The sequence below is a fragment of the Pelmatolapia mariae genome, linkage group LG10_11 (assembly GCF_036321145.2).
Source record: "Pelmatolapia mariae isolate MD_Pm_ZW linkage group LG10_11, Pm_UMD_F_2, whole genome shotgun sequence".
Lineage (NCBI taxonomy): Eukaryota > Metazoa > Chordata > Actinopteri > Cichliformes > Cichlidae > Pelmatolapia > Pelmatolapia mariae.
The window spans coordinates 22,159,878-22,177,876 of NC_086236.1; the positions used below are offsets into that span (position 1 = coordinate 22,159,878).

At 41.8% G+C, this 17,999-nt stretch overlaps 1 protein-coding gene across 2 annotated transcripts in view; it reads left to right on the forward strand.

Annotated features, from left to right (window-relative positions):
- ltbp3 (latent transforming growth factor beta binding protein 3) overlaps positions 1 to 17,999 on the forward strand; it is a 40,280-nt gene that overhangs the window by 5,792 nt on the left and 16,489 nt on the right. For both annotated transcript variants that reach the window (XM_063486757.1, XM_063486758.1), the window contains exons 2-11: positions 9,676 to 9,948; positions 10,031 to 10,194; positions 10,285 to 10,390; positions 12,712 to 12,798; positions 14,601 to 14,717; positions 14,841 to 14,993; positions 16,691 to 16,789; positions 16,889 to 16,902; positions 16,988 to 17,054; positions 17,243 to 17,320. In XM_063486757.1, the coding sequence (XP_063342827.1) occupies positions 9,676 to 9,948; positions 10,031 to 10,194; positions 10,285 to 10,390; positions 12,712 to 12,798; positions 14,601 to 14,717; positions 14,841 to 14,993; positions 16,691 to 16,789; positions 16,889 to 16,902; positions 16,988 to 17,054; positions 17,243 to 17,320 (1,158 nt within the window). The remainder of the gene's footprint in view (positions 1 to 9,675; positions 9,949 to 10,030; positions 10,195 to 10,284; positions 10,391 to 12,711; positions 12,799 to 14,600; positions 14,718 to 14,840; positions 14,994 to 16,690; positions 16,790 to 16,888; positions 16,903 to 16,987; positions 17,055 to 17,242; positions 17,321 to 17,999) is intronic.

Consider the following 17,999-nt stretch of genomic DNA (forward strand, 5'->3'; position numbering starts at 1 on the left):
CCACACGCTCTTTTCTCTGTCATGCCAAACTTTGGAGAAAGCGGTCTAACACAGGCAACCAAGAAACCTGCAGCACTCCGGATTTTTTGCCACAGGCTGGACTGAGCTCAGAGGCAAAGCTGGGCACGGCTCCCGTGCTCACAAACTCACAAACACACAAACACGCATGACCGAGGGACTCTCGGGCACATTCATTCCCAGCTTAATAATCACGAAAGCTTCTTACCTTTGGCTGCTGTTTACAGGCTGACCATTGACCCCGTTGTCAAGGCTGAGTTTTAATATAAATAGGTGTAACCTCCGTGTGTCCATTTAAATAATGCTTGTAATTATTTGGGAGGTTTTGTGTTCTCGTTAACCTTTTCTTTTTTTGCCTTTGTTTCCACTGTGGGATCTCCTCATAAAAGTGGATCCAACTGGTAAAGCTGTGAAAATGCTTTATCTTTTAAAAGATAAACACACCCAGTCACAGAAGTCCCATTTTAGTCACTTTGTTTTGATTTAGTGCAACTTCCCCTCAACAAAGCGTGGCCTTTTAAAAAGGTTAACTCCACAGTCAGTTTTTCCTTTTTTTTAAATTTTACTTTAGTCAAGCTTGCACCACAACACTCACTCAGAGCCAACATCCACATGATCTTAAGCCGGAGTTCCCCATCCAATCAGACTCTAAATAGCCTGCATTTATGTAGCGCTTTTCTAGTCTTACAGGCCGCTCCGAGCGCTTTAATCCTACTTTTCAGCGTGAAGAAAAAGAGAAAAAAAAGCATCTCATTAAATGAACTTTGTGGAAACAAAGCAGCAATTAGAGGTGCTCTCTTTTAAATCGTCTCAGGGGAACGGCGTGTATATTTTTTGCATGTGACTGTGTCCAGGAGCGGTGTGCTGAATGAACCCAGCTCAAACAAACAACCCTCTTTGCCATCTTTAACACTCTCCTCCCATTTGTGTAGTGAGAGGGGGGAATGGAGCAGTTATTTAAAGCTACTGAGAGGAATGCTGGGGACTGCACCCACACCGAGAAGAGACCCTGTAGCTGTAGCGATTAGGAAGGGTAAACAGAATAACACGGCCTCCGCCAGCGCTGCCTCCTGCCCTGGCCTGAGACAGAGCGCCCTGCAGACATTACCTGCCACGCACTCCAGTGCTGAGTATCCCACAGCACAGGTATCTGACATAATCTCAGCAGAGCACAGTCAGCACTCTTACCTGCCTGCCCTGCAGTCCTTATAGCCGGGGCTTTTAGATAGTCATTAGATGACATCATCTGCACCGGTGCCAAGATTCTATCTGACTCTCTTGCTCTCTTTCCACAAAACGTATGTGCCAGAGGGGCGTGATGGGGTAACGCTGGATTTGTGCCCGCTAAAAAGCTGTGCAGTGTGGTTGCATATTTCCATGACATGTGAAAACCACATTGCGCAAGGCAGGGTTTGATTTAGATCTGGATAATTGCGGCCCTCCCTATACTCAGACTGATCCCCCTTAATGACGGCTGCTTCTGTTTCTCGGGAGCAGTCGTCGTTGTCATCATCCCGTCTCTGTAATGTTAACAAACTGTTGTTTTAGCCTTTGTGTGTGTGTGTGTGTGTGTGTGTGTGTGTGTGAGAGAGAGAGAGAGAGAGAGGTAATGAAAGCCTTCAGTGACAGTGCTGGACTCTGGCAAAGGGCAGCACTGTTGTTTGGATAGCTGAAAGTGAGGCCGTCCAGAGTTTCTGGGGGTTGATGGAGGAGCGGGAGCTCTACGGGGGGAGAGGAGGAGGAGGAGGAATGTGTACGCAGGTTTGTGTTTTCATAAGGCGGTGATTATGTCATTTACTCCCAGTGTCTGGCTCAGCTGCGGGAGTCTGACCCACTTCATGCGTCGTCCCTTGCTTGGCGTGGTATGTGGTCTCACAGTGCCAGTTGACGGTGGGCGTATTTGGGGACGTGGTTTGATGGTAAAGGGAAGCACGTCATATGATGATAGCCATTCTCTTCTTCTCGTTTTAAACACCGGCTCTTGTGGCAGCTGTTTATGGGAGCCGGTGTTGTTTAGTCACAGTTCTCTCAGGTCAATGAGAAGAAAAAAATATAACCAGAAATAATCCTGGAGGCACTTTTTAAAAGATGAAAACAGGGTCACGGGGTTAAATCTAGTTTTCCACTCGCAGGCATTAAGCTAGGTTGAGCTTCACCACTTTCATATTCCATAGTAGAATGAGACCACAGAGGCCATGAAAAACAAAGAAGCAGTGTTTATGTTTCACTGTGAACACTAAAGCTGACCTATTGTACCAAATATTCAGACTTTCTGCTGTAATCTTTGTAGCTGCTCTCAGCTCCTATATTCTGAATCAGGTTCGGCCTTGAATGTGGATGGATGGATTTAAAAGACTGCCCAATCAAGTCTGACAAATTATGTTTTTTAGTGGGTTTGCAGTTAGTTTACTTAGAACCTGATTTAGTGGCAGTACCCTCAAGCACCCGGCTGTGTTTGTGGAAACTAAACAACTGCATATGAAGCCAAGCCAAGCAACAGCCAATTAAAAGAAAGCTGACCTGAAAGAAGGGTGGCCTTAAGGCACCTTTTAAGGCTTAAATGGCTTGTTTTGGACCGTGGGTGAACCGAGAGGCTGCATTAAGGTACAGTATAAGAAAAATAAGCAGCTGTGACTCATACAAAGCTACTGACCCACTCTACTGTAGTAGAGTCCAGGACTATGAATATGGAGCGATAAATGAGGAAAAGGTCCACTTTAATAAACCACCAAGTGGAATTTTCATAAAATATTGATGAGAATTACTCACTACGTGAAAGAAAACATCCATCCATCCATTAAAAAAAAGCATGTTGGAGTACATTTTTAGATATTTCTACACTCAGTTTGATGTAATCATTACTTCTACTGAAGATAAACACCAACTACCAACTGTGTCATGCTTCACAATTACTCAGTAATAATTTGAAAGCTCCACCAGTCTAAAAACAACTCCTGGTGGTGTCACACTCTGTATTCCTGCAGCTGTACAGGCCAATAAGATCCGGGCATGTCGACCAAAAACCCATCCAGGGACTGAATCACAGTGAAAGTGACTCAGCGGGAGTCATCACCAACTTTCAGATGGGTTAGCTTGCTAAGTTTGGCCAGAGGACTGTAGTGAGAGACGGGGACAGATTGGGCCATTGTATCATCTGTATGGCTCAAGATTATGTGGGGTAGCTTTCAGTTCAGTGAGTTGCAGTCTGTAGGACTGTAATTTGTTGTTTTTGTGCTGGGAGGGTGCGGCTGCGGCTGAAAGGACGCCGTGGAGGGAGGGGGCTGATGATGCGTCATCTCCAGACAGACAGAAGTGAGTGGGTGGGTTTTTCACAGGGTACTCAAAGGGCAACTCTTTCTTTCTCTCTTTCTTTGTTTCTTTCTTTAACATCATTAAACTTTTCAGATCTTTCAATCTGATCGAGTCTTCCTGGGCTTTTTTTGGACATACTTGGATTCTTTTATGTCTTTCTCGTTACACTGGGCTTGCTTACGTAGGAGCTGAGGAATGTACCAATCTGTTTTTTTTTTCTTAAAGAAATAAGTGTCTGGGAATCGCAATATTCCACTTATTCTTTAGTCTGTGGATTTTACATCTCTCGTGTGGCTTTATTCCCTCACTTTAACATGTACTCGATATACATATATAATAAATACACTGTTCCCTCTCATTTGTCCATCACTTGAAGTGCTGATGATAAGAGCTTGAAGACAAGGAGTCTCCCCCCTGTCTCTTTGTGCTGTTCATGTCTTTCTTCTGAAGTCAGCGGTGGGTGGGAAAATTATAAGCTTCCTGACTCTTGGAACGTACGGGGAAGCTGGCATTCAAAATTAAATTAGGTTTTGAAAGCATAACAGCAAAGCACAAGGTCAACTTCAAATGCTCTCTTAGCTCCACTCCAACCACATTTTGGAAAGATAGATCAAAAATATGAAATGGCAGTGTGGTGTGTCTACATGATCTGAAGTGAATAAAGTTATCTATTAAAAACTTTATGTGGATCGATTTGGCATGGATTAGCAGTGAGTAATGTTGAAATCATCGACTGTTCTCTTCTTCTTCAGTTGTTTTTTAACATGTGGAAAATATTGTTCATGATAGAGTAGTTGCTTCAGATGCACATGTTCCACATCCCGCCACTGAGACAGCCAGCCCTGTTCATGCCTCACATTCATCTAGACCACCAAATAACTCTTAAGCATGTTTGATTTTTAATAACACACCACCTCTCGTCTCAGGAATGTGTTAGATCTGTAAAGACAAAGGTGTGGTGGAAAACAGAGGGCGTCTGTCTCAAAGAGGCTAAGCTAGCTGACAGACGGAGTCGCTGAGCAATTTTGGATCATAAATTCTGCCAATGAACTCCGAGGTGATGATTTAAAGGGAAAGTCCGCCGGAGAGTAAAACCCTTTGTTATGATCTCAGCTTTTAAACGTTGTGCCCATTTCAGCTTGTAATGTGGTGTAGTCGCTCCACCGCAGCAGCATTCTGAGGAGGCGATACACCCTTGACTTAATAGCACTCTCACACAAACAAACACACCCACTTACAAACAAAATCTGCAGGAAACATTAGTCTGTGCATGGCTCGAACTTAAAGGAAGGAGGAAGATGTGAAGCGGAGGTTTATACGTCAGTATAATAAAGGCATGAAGTGCAGGTGTAATACCACCTGCTGCCGGAGCTTTAACTTGATACGTAACTCTTGTGACCCTGGAAACCTTCCTCACCCCTGAGTCCGAGCAGAAAGTAGCGCTCATATTTTCACTTCTGTCTTATCATGAATAAACACGAATAAACACGTCACCCGGTGCCACTGGAAGCCAGGCATGCGCATGCATCACACTGACTCCACTGTTTTAGAGATGATGTTATATGCTTAAGGCCATGAGCTATTCAAAACCTTCATAGTTCCTCCTTCCTGAACACAGACTCAGTCATCCAGAGAATGCTGTTGCAGAATGCACTTTGTGCTGAACCCTCTTTGCTCCCGTATGCAGTCTTCATGTTCTGATAGATTTGACATCATATGCCTAAATGGTCCACTGAGTGATAAAGCCTCCTCCTGCAGAGTTTTTTTTTTTTTTTTTAACACTTGGCTGGTTGTTATGGAGGCATTTTTGTTTACCATGGAAAGGATCCCACGATCATCTACCAGACTTCAATAAGTCCTGAAACAGTTGCATCTTGGCTGCTTGTGTCGTCTTGCCACCCAGCAGACATCATGGCAGTATCTCTGGGCAGTTATAGCCAAAGTTACGAACACCTAAAAAAACCAAATTTACATGTTTATTTCTGCTGTTAAGTTAGGCATTTTAACACTATAACATGAGAGCTCAGGGGCTGACCAAGTTTTGAAGCCTGTCTGAAATGGCCTCTTGAGGATCTTCAGATTTTTGCTCTTTCACTTTGGCTTAATTTGAAATTTCCAGATGTTGCAGGTTGTTTTTTTTTTCTGTTAACTCGGACATTTCTGTTTAAAGCAGCATGAAATGCCTTTTGTAAATAAATATATGGGGTTTTTTTCTATGACATTACACAACAAAACGCTCACAGCAGCATGGAACACATAGAGAAGAACATCTTAATAGTTGTCAAGAAGCCCAAAAAGGAAGGAATAAGGTCATCTGCAATATCACAGCTGATGATATTTCCTACATCTATAGTCTCTCTTGCTGTTTAGGTGTGTCCGGATTTGATTTTAAAATGAAATTCTCTTCTTTTTTTTAAACTACAGTTTAATTAGAGCTGCAGGCTCACTTTGCTCTTCGTCAGGAGTATATTTTACAACCTTTCAAGGGTGGAGTTTGTTCCTTTAAACAGCCAGAAGACACAAACAACAGAGCGAGTTTTCCCTCCAAAAACTGGACTATCTGTCATAACAAATCAACGTAGAATTGTCATCTCTGTGTGCTGTGAATGACCCTTTTTTGGTGTTTTTGACTGTGTTTCTGTTTAAAATAGATAAACCAGTGTGTTTCACAACTCAGTGTAAAAATAGACCGGTCACAGAAACAACAGATGTGATATATATAATCATGCACCAAGCAGATGATGTGTGTTATCCACAGAGTATTGTTTGTGTAATCAGCATTGTTGCATGTAGCATGGCGCAGCGTCAGGCTAAAAACATCAAGAGGTTTTATTCACAGGACTCTATGGTCTGGTGTCCAAGAAATTCAACTCCAGGTATGAAAAATGTTCTCTCTTCTCTTTTTTGAGGAGCTAAGCCTGGATCAGGTCTCATTCAGACACATTCCCAGCTCAAGTCCAGACTGTCTACAGTTTGTCGTTTCCACAGCCTCTGTGCGTTTAGGTTGTGTAATCTAATGTAAGATTCGGGGGGAAAAATCCTCTGGCTCTATTTCTGTGTCTGCAATCTCAATTTTCAAGGCCCTCATTTTCCCAGTTTCCTCTCATTCGAAATCCAGTTCTGAGATGAAATGTGAACCTTGGAAACTGGAGCTCTTATGTCAGAGTTAAGTAGTCTTCAGTCTGTGCCTGAGCCTTTCCACCTGATTCTGCATGTTGCTGCCTGCACCAAGTCCTAGTGGTTAAAGTCCTCTGTCACAAAGTGTTATAGGCAGACTTCCTCTGAAGTGTCCATGTTGCTTCAGAGTGAAAATATTTTATGCCACTTGTTGGGTGTTTCATTGAAGTTCTTTCATTTTTCTGCCAGACTTTCACCATGTGAGGATGTCCCTGCTGTGCTTAAAGTGATCTAGTCCCCTAATTACCCCACAGCCCAGACTCCTCGGCAGTCCGCAACTAATTACTTCCACGTGTGCGAACCTGGCTCAGCAACAGTGAGAGGCCTCCTCTCCTCTCCTCTCCTCTCCTCTCCTCTCCTCTCCTCTCCTCTCCTCTCCTCTCCTCTTCAAAGTCAATGTTGTAGCGATACAGGAGTGGTAAGATCTATAGTGAATGTTTCTTTGGTGAAAAATGGATTTGAAGTTTTGAGTGATTAAGCAGAACTCATGCAGAAGAGATGGTGGACTCTATATTTAGGCAGAAGTCTGAAGCGGTGGTGAGGAGGAGGAAGACAACAGTGAGTGCATTTAACAAAGAGGCTGTAATTCAACTTCAAGTGACACGAAAAGAGACAAAGGAGGAAAACACGGCAGCAAAATAACCGAGAGGAAACCGTTCTGACAAAGGGAGCTGCATTAATAGGAGAAAAGTTTTGGATCTTGGTAATCGAAGGGAGGGTGTGAGGAAGTGAGAACAATGGAGCTGAAAAATGAAACAAAAACATTGTGTGAACACCACAAGTGAGCACCCTGTCATTTGAAGTCTAGTTTCTTTCTTGCTTGTTAGAAAATAACAGTTGCTTTCATCCAGTCAATTTTTTTTGTTTGTTTTCTTGACTAATTGGTTGGTTTATAACCTAAAAAAGGGCCTTAAATGCAGTTGGATTCTGTTGTTCAAACAGACCTCTAGCTTTTTTTAAATAAATGAATTGGTCAACATTTTGGAAAGCACACACATTCTTTTGGCAGAGACTTTGATGACAGCTAATAATACTCGTATTTTTCTCTTACATAAAAGACACATTAAAGACACAAGCACAGCATCATTAAAGCGCTTAACCTGATGAGTAGTGTCCACAGCTGCTTTTTAACCACAAACCTCTTGGGGTTTCCACAGGTTGCTGCCAGCTGCCTGATTTACTATCAAAATGTGTGAATTTATTAACCGACTGACTCCTTTTTTAAGCTCAGACACAGTATTTCTCTTACTGAAAAAAATTCTTATGTAATACAAGATGGAAAGCTTAGACTGTCTTAAAGATGAACATCTTTATGCGGCACTATGGAAAAAAATCGTGCACTTTATCAAACCTCTAAGCCCTGCCTTGAAGAAACACGCCTTTATTTTTTTTATTCATAGCTAGATTACTGTGTGAGCTTCATCATTCAGATGTTTCGTTCTAACAGTCACATTGTTATGTACCCTATATACACCTTTTCTGGATGTGTTTAGTTATAATGTGTCATTTTCCCAAAGCATCTGTTTCATGTCAATCATATTGCCATGACATCATCACACAGCTGCGGCTGCACACCTGTGATGTGAATCCCCTATTCCATCACATGAGATGATGCTGATGACTGCTGACGTCCGTCTGAGTACAGTGAACTTATTGTCATGTTGCAAGAAACCAGTTTGAGATGTTTTTAACTTTGTGGCATGGGGCGTTATCCTGCCTACGCTGTTGACACAGGACAGGATGGTTCCATGTTTTCATGTTGAGACTCATCGGACCAGGCAACATTTTTCCAATCTTTTATTTAAACGTTTTGATGAGCCTGTGTGAATTGTAGCCCCAGTTTTCTGTTCTCAGCTGAGACTTGCTGTGGTCTTCTGCTGTTGCAGCCCATCTGCTTCAGTGTCTCGTGACACCTTGTGCGTTCAGAGATGTTCCTCTGCATACCTTGATTGTAACAAGTGGCTGCTAACCTTACTGCTGCCTTCCTATCGACTTGAAGCAGTCATTCTCCCTTGACCTCTTACATCAACAAGGCATTTTCTGCCACAAACTGGATATTTTCTTTTTTTGGCTCACTGTCTGTAAACACTAGAGATGGCTGTGGAGTAAAATTTCAGCAGGTCAGCAGTTTCTAAAGCACTCAGCCCGTCTGGCACCAACAACCGTGGCAGTTTCAAACGATCTTTCTTTTCCTAGTTTGATGCACAGTTTGAACAAAATGTATTGATTTGGTTCCATGTGATTGACTGATAAGATTAAACAAGTTGCATTAATGAGCAGTCGAACTGCTGTGCCTAATGAAGTGGCCAGTGAGTATTTTTTGCTGTGTGATGTAATTGCAGCACATTTAATAATAACTGTCTTGATTTGCTCTTAAGTATACGTGTGGCTTATGATGTTAATTCATAATTGCAGTGCATGTGTTTGGAAGTCTTACTGATGCTCAGGTATCACAAACATTTGGGATGTTACAAAGACCTAACATGGATAGAAGCACAATAATGAGATGGCCTTCATGACTAAGCTTTCACTCCCTCTTCACTAGCTTGTTTGGGTTTTATCTTTCTCTGTGGATTCATCACTGCTTGCTGTTTTCTTACAGTCCTGCTCTCTCTCTCTCTTATCTCTTTCCTGCGATTGTTCTTATTGTGGGAATTTCAACAACTTTGCACTTAAATAAACACAGCGGGGAAGCTAATAAACCTGCAGCGAGTACTGTATATGCCTTTAAGGCCAGCCGCTTTCCCACGAACTTCAAGATCTTTCCCATATGCCGCAGTGAAGCCGTTATACAGATCAATGACTTTACCTGCTTTCTTGCTCAGGCCGACTGGCTGCAGGGACTCATTCTTTTTTTTATAGTGGCACGGTTCAAAGCGAAGATTTTACGCTGCCCTGCTTATGCTGCAAACCAGTTGGTCTGTCTTCCATACTTATGCTGTACATTACTGAATCATCAGGTTGTTCACATCACTCTATGAAAGATCATATAAAAGTCCGCCTCTGACTCAGAGGATCCTAAATCAGCACTTTCAGTCTGACAAGACTCATGAATACATATTGATGGATTTCAAAGTATGAAATACTTGTATTTCAGTGAATAAATGAATACATGCTTTATCAACTTATATTTCTAAGACTGCGCCTGTTGCCTTTTCCTCTCTGCAGTTGTGTGTCCCTTGACGTGTTTGAATGGAGGAGTATGCAGCTCGAGGAAGCACTGCCTGTGCCCTCCCGGCTTCACCGGTCGACTCTGCCAGTTTCCTCTTCAGCAAGCCCAGGCAGCGCGAGGCAACGAGCAGCCTGTGTACCCTGTAGCTTTAAAGCCAGACGGCCAGAAATTTGTGGAGTCAAGCATAAGCCGCAGCCAGTTTACACACACGTCGTCAATGTCAATCTTCAACGTCCCCTTATCACAGCCGGGGCATCACTCCTCAGAAGGTACCTATCGTCTGCCTCAGCACTTCTCACACTGTAATATCTCTTCTTCCCTTTCCTTTCATATCTGGTTTTTCTCTTCCAGTGCAGTTTAATGTACGTGTTCACCACACGCCAGACACCTCCGTAGTCATTCACTCACTCGACTCAACGGATATCAAACTTCCTCATAAGACGGGGACACGCCAGGTCCCGCTGAGGCGCAAACCAAAGGGGCGCTGCTTTCAAGAGACCACGCCCAAACAAGCCGTGAGTTCAGTTGTAGTAAGTTTTCTTCTTGAAATATAGGTGCGTTCCTTGTTTTTCCATTGTTAATGTTTCTTAATATTGGTCTTTTAGTGCAACAGCACCCCGCTTCCTGTTCTGACCAATCAGGAGGATTGCTGTGGGAGTGTGGGGAATTCATGGGGACAAAACAAATGTTACCAGTGCCCCAAATTACCAAGTGAGTACCTCAAGAAATGTCCTTTTTTACCAGCTTTGTAAATGTCACACATCTAGGGTTTATATCTTTCATCTTTATCTACAGTATTAAATTTTTTTTTTTTTTATCAACATCTTGTGTGTTCCCGGGAATAAAATTACTGTTTATTGAGCCAAAAATGTGAAGCATTCCCACCAATTTATACCTTCCACCTTCTGAAATTATGGCCCTGGATTAAAACAATCACTTTGTACCTCTATTAAAAAAACGAGTGTCTGAACGTCTACATGAAAGTTAGCGGTAAGGTGGGGGAAACGGAAGAAATTATGAGAATTACACACAGACAGTGAGACAGAAAAAGAGAATGTGGAAAATAACCCTCTAGTTAAGCATGTTCCTATGGGCCTGCCCAGTTCAGCGCTGTCATCACGCTGCAGAAGATCAAATTTCATGAAAATCTTGGCTACTCGTGCTTTTTCCACTCCGCTATTATTCCCTCTCTCCGTTCTGGCTTCAGACAATATGGCCTTTGACAAAACCTGATCCTGGTTAGTCTTTTAAAAGCTGTTTTTGCAAAAAGTGCTATCTGTTTTGTTACACCTGGTTCTATTTTTAATCTTTTATTTTGTTTTTCAATGGGATGATAAAGGTAAGCTGCGGTGTTGCCTCTGTTTCCATTGTGATTTCACAATGTGCAGTGTTTCCACGGCTCTGTCATAAAACTGCTTTGCATGTTTTTACTCCCTGATGGAAAGTTGAACAGTAAGAAGGAGGAGGAGAATACTGTGGTTTATTATTTCAGGTCTCATGAAAGAAAATTTAAGGCAGTTCTCTTGCAAGCTACCACCCCAAGACTTCAAACAACTATGATTAGAAAAGAAAACAAAAAGAAAGGGAAGGCTTGTCCAGACCTAAAAATGGAACTTAAACTAAAAAGTATTAAAGGAACATTGATCTGTATAACCACAGAATTAGACAAATACATAAAAAATGAGAAGTAGCAATTACTGAGACATAAATGTGCAGTTTTGTGCAGATGAAAACTTTTTTTTTGTTCCATGTCTTTTGTCCTGTCCCTTCAACCTGAACCAATCGCAGCAGATGGTTTCTTCCTGTTAAAAGGGAGTTTTCCCTTTCCACTGTCACCAAGTGCTTCCTCTTGATGACAGTTGCTCAAGTTTGGGTTTTTGTCTGTATTATTGTAGGCTCCTTACCTTACAACATAAAACTCCTTGATGCAACTGTTGTTGTGATTTATCACTATATAAATAAAACTGAATTGAACTGAATTGCAGGCAATAGTTTTTAACCATCTTCCATTGTAATCCATTGTCTTCTGCTTATCCCCTTCAGTCTGGTGTCTATCCCAGCTGTCATTGGGTGAGAGGTGTGGTACCCTCCAGATAGGTGGTCTGTCAAAAGGGGTTAACACAAAAAGACAGACACTCATTCATGCACTCATTCACACGTATGGGTGATTTAGAAACACCACTTCCACAGTCCAAACTCATGTTTCTGGACTGCCGTGTCTTTGGACTGTGGGAGACCTGCAGAGAGCCTCCACAGACACTGGGAGACAGCCCTGTCACTTAGCTCACAGTAAAAAGGTGCTTTCCCCAATTACTGACATTTAAAACTAGGACTTCTGTGTTTTTTCCTATCAAGAATTAAACTCCCACACACCTCTACAATAATTACAAAACTATTCTCACTTTTCTCACGCTTTGCTTGAAGGCTTTGATTGTGTGACAGTTGTTCGAAAAGTCATGGAAGCGGTTTTGTGCAGCAAAGAGTTTAAGAGAGAAGTGAAAACGTGTTGCAAGAACAGATAACCGGGACCACTACATTCAAAAGAAGGCTCTCATTTCCACCTGCAGTAAACTATAGGTAGTGTTGTGGCTTTAGTGTAGGAACTTCCTCCTGTTCTACCTGCTTGTGTGGAAAGCTGGGGGTGTGTAGAACAGCAGCCAGATCACTGGGCAGAACAGAACAGGCATTACAAAGGATACAGTATTGATTGTCAGACACAGCATGAAAGGAGAGGCAGGGGTGGAGCTGGGTTGCAAAACAGTTTGCAGATCTGTAGCAAGAGTAGGGAGACACTAAAGCCTTATATAAGATTTACTGATGAGATTTAGACGAGAATACCTGAGGTACAGGTGATGCGGGAGTTTCACAGCTGCTTGATTAGTTGTAAAGAGCTGTTGTAGTATTTGAAGTATACAAAATTGCAACTGCGGTGCATTTACCTGGTGGGTGCCTAAACATTTTGTATAATTTGATGTGAAACTCTCTGCTTTTCATATACCTTTACCTGTGTGCTCTGCTGTGTCTTTCCTCAGATGCATCAGTCAAACAGAACATTGTGGAAGACTATGGCTCTACCTGTCCCCAAGGCTATAAAAGATTCAACAGCACTCACTGTAAAGGTAAACTAGAGCCATGAAAAGTATTTTCCCCCTTCCTGAATTCTTACTTTAAACAATAAGTGTTAATATTCGACAAAGATAACCTGAGTAAATAGAAAATGCAGTTTTTAAAATATGACCTTAGTTAAGTTAGCCAAACCCTTTGTGAAAAAGTAATTCCCCTCAGTAATGATTACCAAGCCATTTCTAAGGCTTTTGGACTCTAGTGAACCACGGTGAGAGCCATTATCCACAAATGGAGAAATCTTGGTGCAGTAGTGAAGCTTCCCAGCAGTGGCCAGCTGACCAAAATTACTCCAAGAGCGCAGCGACGACTCATCCAGGAGGATCTTCAGGCATCACTTTCCATCTGTCAAGGTCAGAGATCATGTTTCAACAATAAGAAAGAGACTGGACAAAAAAGGCAGCCGTGTGAGAGTCCAAGGAGAAAACCATTGCTGACCACAAAGAGCACAAAGGCCCGTCTCAAATTTGGGTCACTCCATGTCAAACCAGCCATTTATTTAGAACATTCATTGCTTGAGCGTCATCTCCAATTTGCGTAAACATTTTATGGCCCACAGTTTGATGTAATAAGGTCAGTGAATTTTTTCCTTTATATATTAAATGTTTTTCAGGGTAATTTTGCTCTCTTTTTTAATTTGCAAAGTGTTCCATTGACCCACTCTCAAACCATTTTTTCACACATTAAAATCTGAGCCAATATTTGAACATGAATATTTCAAAAACAATTAAAGATAAAAGCCTGAAATTGTCCCTGATCTTTCTTAGCGTCAAAATGAGTCTGAATCTGTAATCTGGGACAGAGACATAATGTATGAATGTCTGAGTACTGGATAGTTAAAATATATATTGAAAAAAAAAAAAACCCCAAAAAACTTCAATCTGTCTTGTAAACTCTTCACATTGTAAAAGACGACTCTTTCTGAGTTATATTTAGTCGCATTTCATTATAATGCAAAATAAAACTTTTCATAAAGCAACTATTAGTCACAAAAATGAAAATGGTATTTTCATTCAACTTTCACGTTGGTTTGAACAAATACGACAAGTCATATCACAAAAAATCATCAGTAGATTGTCTAATATGAAGAGAACAAAATTCTGGAGTTTCTTCTTGTTGTCCAATTTGCATAAAACATGTTATAGTTGTAAGAGGTGAAGTCTGATTAAAAAACAAACACAACATTTCATGAAAAGAACATCAAACAGTCTGAGGTGGCAGTGTGAGGGAACCATGAATTCTGCTTTCAACCAGAAAACCCTGAATGAGAACGTCTGACCCTCAGTTTGTGTCTTGAAGCACAAACGCACTCGGGTTAGCAGGAGAACAACGATCCGAAACAAACTAGCAAGTCCACCGTAAAGGTTTTGGACCCGCCTAATCAAAGTTCGATTGATATGCTTTGGCATGACTTCAACCTGGCCGTTAGGGCCCTCAGTGTGGCCCGTGAAAGACTCATTGCCAGTCATCACAAACACCTGACTGCAGTTATTGCTGTTCTTTAGGGGTCAATTACTTTTTCACAGAGATCCAAGTAGGTAACATAATTTAAAAACTACATTTTGGGTTTACTCAGGTTGTCCTTGTTTAATATTAAAATTTGTTCAGTGAGCTGAAAGATTTACGTAAATGTGCAAAAACAAATTTAAAACTCAGGAAGGGGCCAAATACTTTTTTACAGTATCCAGGAGTAGCTTATAACAAGGAAAAGAACAGTTTAAAGCCAAGTTTAGGAGTTGTTTCTGCCATTTTAATTTTAATCGTATCTTTTCTTCCACCTGACCTGCTGACCCTGAAGATATCAACGAGTGCTCCATGCAGGGCGTCTGTCAGAACGGAGACTGTTTGAACACACTGGGCAGCTTCAAGTGTTCCTGCAAATCTGGCTTTGTCTTGGAGAGAAATCGATGTGTTGGTGAATAAAAACCCTCTCTGGCTTTTTATTGCACAGCCACAAAGCACAAGACATGAAACAATCGTTCCCAACTTGTAATGTATTGTCGGGATAGATTGCCACAACACTTTTCTCCTGTGTTAGAGTATCCACCTCTGGGTCAGTGCTTCCGGATAGCATCCAACGACAGGAGCTGCAATTACCCACTGCCGACCCCCCACACCCAGGTGGTATGCTGCTGCACAGTGGGCAAAGCCTGGGGCCGAAACTGTGAAAGATGTCCCGAGGAGGGCACAGGTGAGTCAGTTTACGAGTTTTACTTCCTGCCACGTCGAGCGTCGTGTTCGTTTTTGTCACGGGGACATCAGTCCGCTCACTGCACACCAGCATATTCTAGAAACAAAGTTACTTATTTATGATCAACAGAGAATTCCTCTTTAAATAAATAATCATTATTTTCATTTAGCTAGATATATTGTAGAGATTTTTCCAGGTCATTATGCAGCTCAGCTCTTCATTCTTGATGACATGATAGTTTGAAATAGAAATAATAATAACAAAAGAAAGCGTTCGAGCTTTCCATTTTGTTGCCCATGCTTGAAGATACAGTTTGCTGCTGTGTTTGATAATTAGTTAAAATAGTTGCACAAAATAAATCGTTACAGCTTCTCAGATGTAAACAGTTTCTGCTCTCCTCAGTCTGATGGGATGAATAGAATAAGAAAAAAAAGCAGGATATTTTGAACTGTTAGGCCATTAAGTGAACTAAGTAGAATATACTTAATTTTCTTTTCATAATTTAATTTAAAAAGATAAACATTCATACACTGCTCAAAACAAATTAAAGTCAAACTATGAAAACATATAAGAGCTCAGTGGGGAAATACACCCATGCTGGATATCTATACTGATATGGACAGGGCAATGTGTTAGGAATGAAAGGATGCCACATCATTTGATGATGAAATAAAAATGATTGACCTGCAAAAGGCTGAATTCAAAGATCCCTGAAAAAAGGTTGAAAATTATGCAGTAGGCTGGTCCAGTAGGCTCTGCTGAGATTTCACTGCAGCAGCTCAGAATGGTAGTTTGTATGGCCCCCATGTGCTGGCATGCCTGACAACATCTGGGCACGCTCCTAATGGGAGGACAGACGGTGTCCTGGTGGAATCTCTGCTAGATCTGGATCAGGTCATCACTGAGCTCTTGGACAGTACAACCTGTTGGTGCCAGATAAACTGAAATAGAGTTGTTTTATTGGATTTAGGTGAGGCGACCGTTGGGGCTTTGTGATTGGTGTCTGATCCATCCTCCAGGAACTGCCTGCATACTCCACATGAGGAGTATTGGGTCTGAAAATAGGTCCAAGGATGTCATCCTGATGCCTAATGGCAGTCAGGCCTGTAGATTTGTGTGTGTCCCTTTGTGTCAATAGGACTTCACCATGCCAGGCAGGGAGCACAAGGCCCAATAAAGCACATCAGGCCATAAGGCCACCCTCATGAAGTCTCTGTTTCTGATTGTTTGGTCAGAGACATTCACACCAGTGATCTGCTGGAGGTCATTTTGTGACCCTAGCAGTACTCATCCTGTCCCTCCTTCCACTAAGCACTTGATACCGGTCCTGCTGATGGGGAAAATGTCAGCGTTTTGGGGGTTGTCTCATTGTTGCCCTTTGAGTGCACCTGGTATTAATTTCATTACCACCATTCACCCCCTCTGTTACTCAACTGACCAGATCAATTATTTTTAAGCAGTGTAGTTTCTTTCTCTCTTAAAGTTACAAAACCTGTATTTTGGGATTTCATTATGCTTTTTAAACTATTTCTCTTTGCAGGGTTGGAGTCCAAAATGCAGTTTTTTGGTTGTACTTAAACATATCAACGGAGTGATTCTCTAAACTTACTATTAGTATGCTGAACCTATTTTACAGGGTGTGAGAATTAAAGCAACATTTAAGTCCTCTCCTCTTTTTTCCTCCCGACGGCATTCAGTGGCCTTCAAAAAACTCTGCCCTGCTGGGAAAGGCTACTTTTTGCAAAACATAAGAGAGACGGTGCAAATCACCGTCCCCAGCGACCATGAAAACCAAGGTAAGTGCACAAAGAATCTCTTTGCAATTTTTAGAAAAATCTTTATATTAATCATGTGAATTGAGAGCTTAAATTTCCCTTTATTGCCATTTCTTTCAGAGCACACCAAGAGGGTAAGATATAATTTCTACATTTTAATACAGTAATAAAAAGCAATCACTGTTGCCGTTTAAAAATCAGATCGTCTCTTCCAATCAGATTCATGCAGAGACAACGACCACTGCGCACCAGGTCCCCACCAGCACCACCCGTCCTCGTGTGCCTGGTAAGCGCACCTCGAGGGTTGCCTGCATGAGTCATACATATGAAAAATAAATAAATTTATTCTCTAAATGCACACTGCAGGGAACATCTGTAGACATTGTAGACTGAATGCTGTGAAGAATGATCAAACATCAGGACTTGAACATGTCATACATCCTCCTGAAGTCTGCCCACTTCATTTCTCCACAGTTATTAAACCCACCCCGCCGACAATCATCCGAATGACCCCCGGCAATGACCCCTTTGAAACACAAACAAAAGTCTTCCGTGAGTCTCAAACACAAGCCATCAAACCAGCTTAAAAAAATCTCTTTCTATTAATCTCTTAAAGGGTTCTGAATATAAATGCTGGCTCATGTTTCATGCACCACAAGGGTAGAAAAATCCAGCTCTCCACATTCCCCAGTAAGAGAAGATCCCCTGATGAGCGCTTGTTTCTCACAAATGACATGTTGACTTTCTCCGTGTGGTGAACAGCATTTGTCATGTGATGCACTCCATTTTTTTTAATAATTTTTTTTATTGTGCATTGTTTTAGCACTCCACTTTAAAGGCTAAAACAATCCACAGTCTCATACGTAAACAAAAAAAGGGGGGGGGGGATAAGTCAAGTAAGCCAAATCTGATCTGACGCATGCTTTGCTTTAGTGATTACCTGATGCTTTGGGGCACCGTGCATGTCACATGCATTCAACCATGAAGCATGAACCAGCCTCAAGGCCATGTTTACAGTCTCTCGGTTCTATGGAGGTGAAGTGTGCTGGTATTTAAGAGCAGGTTAGCTGATACACACTCCATTTCCATAAAATGAAAATGAAAAAAAATGTGCCGAATGATAGCAGGAATCCAAAGCACTCACAGGGCTCAGCTTTTGTGTTTCTGCTGCTTTCATCTGGTCTGTCTTCTATGCAGATGTATGACTTTTTTTAGAGTCTTCCTTGAGTGT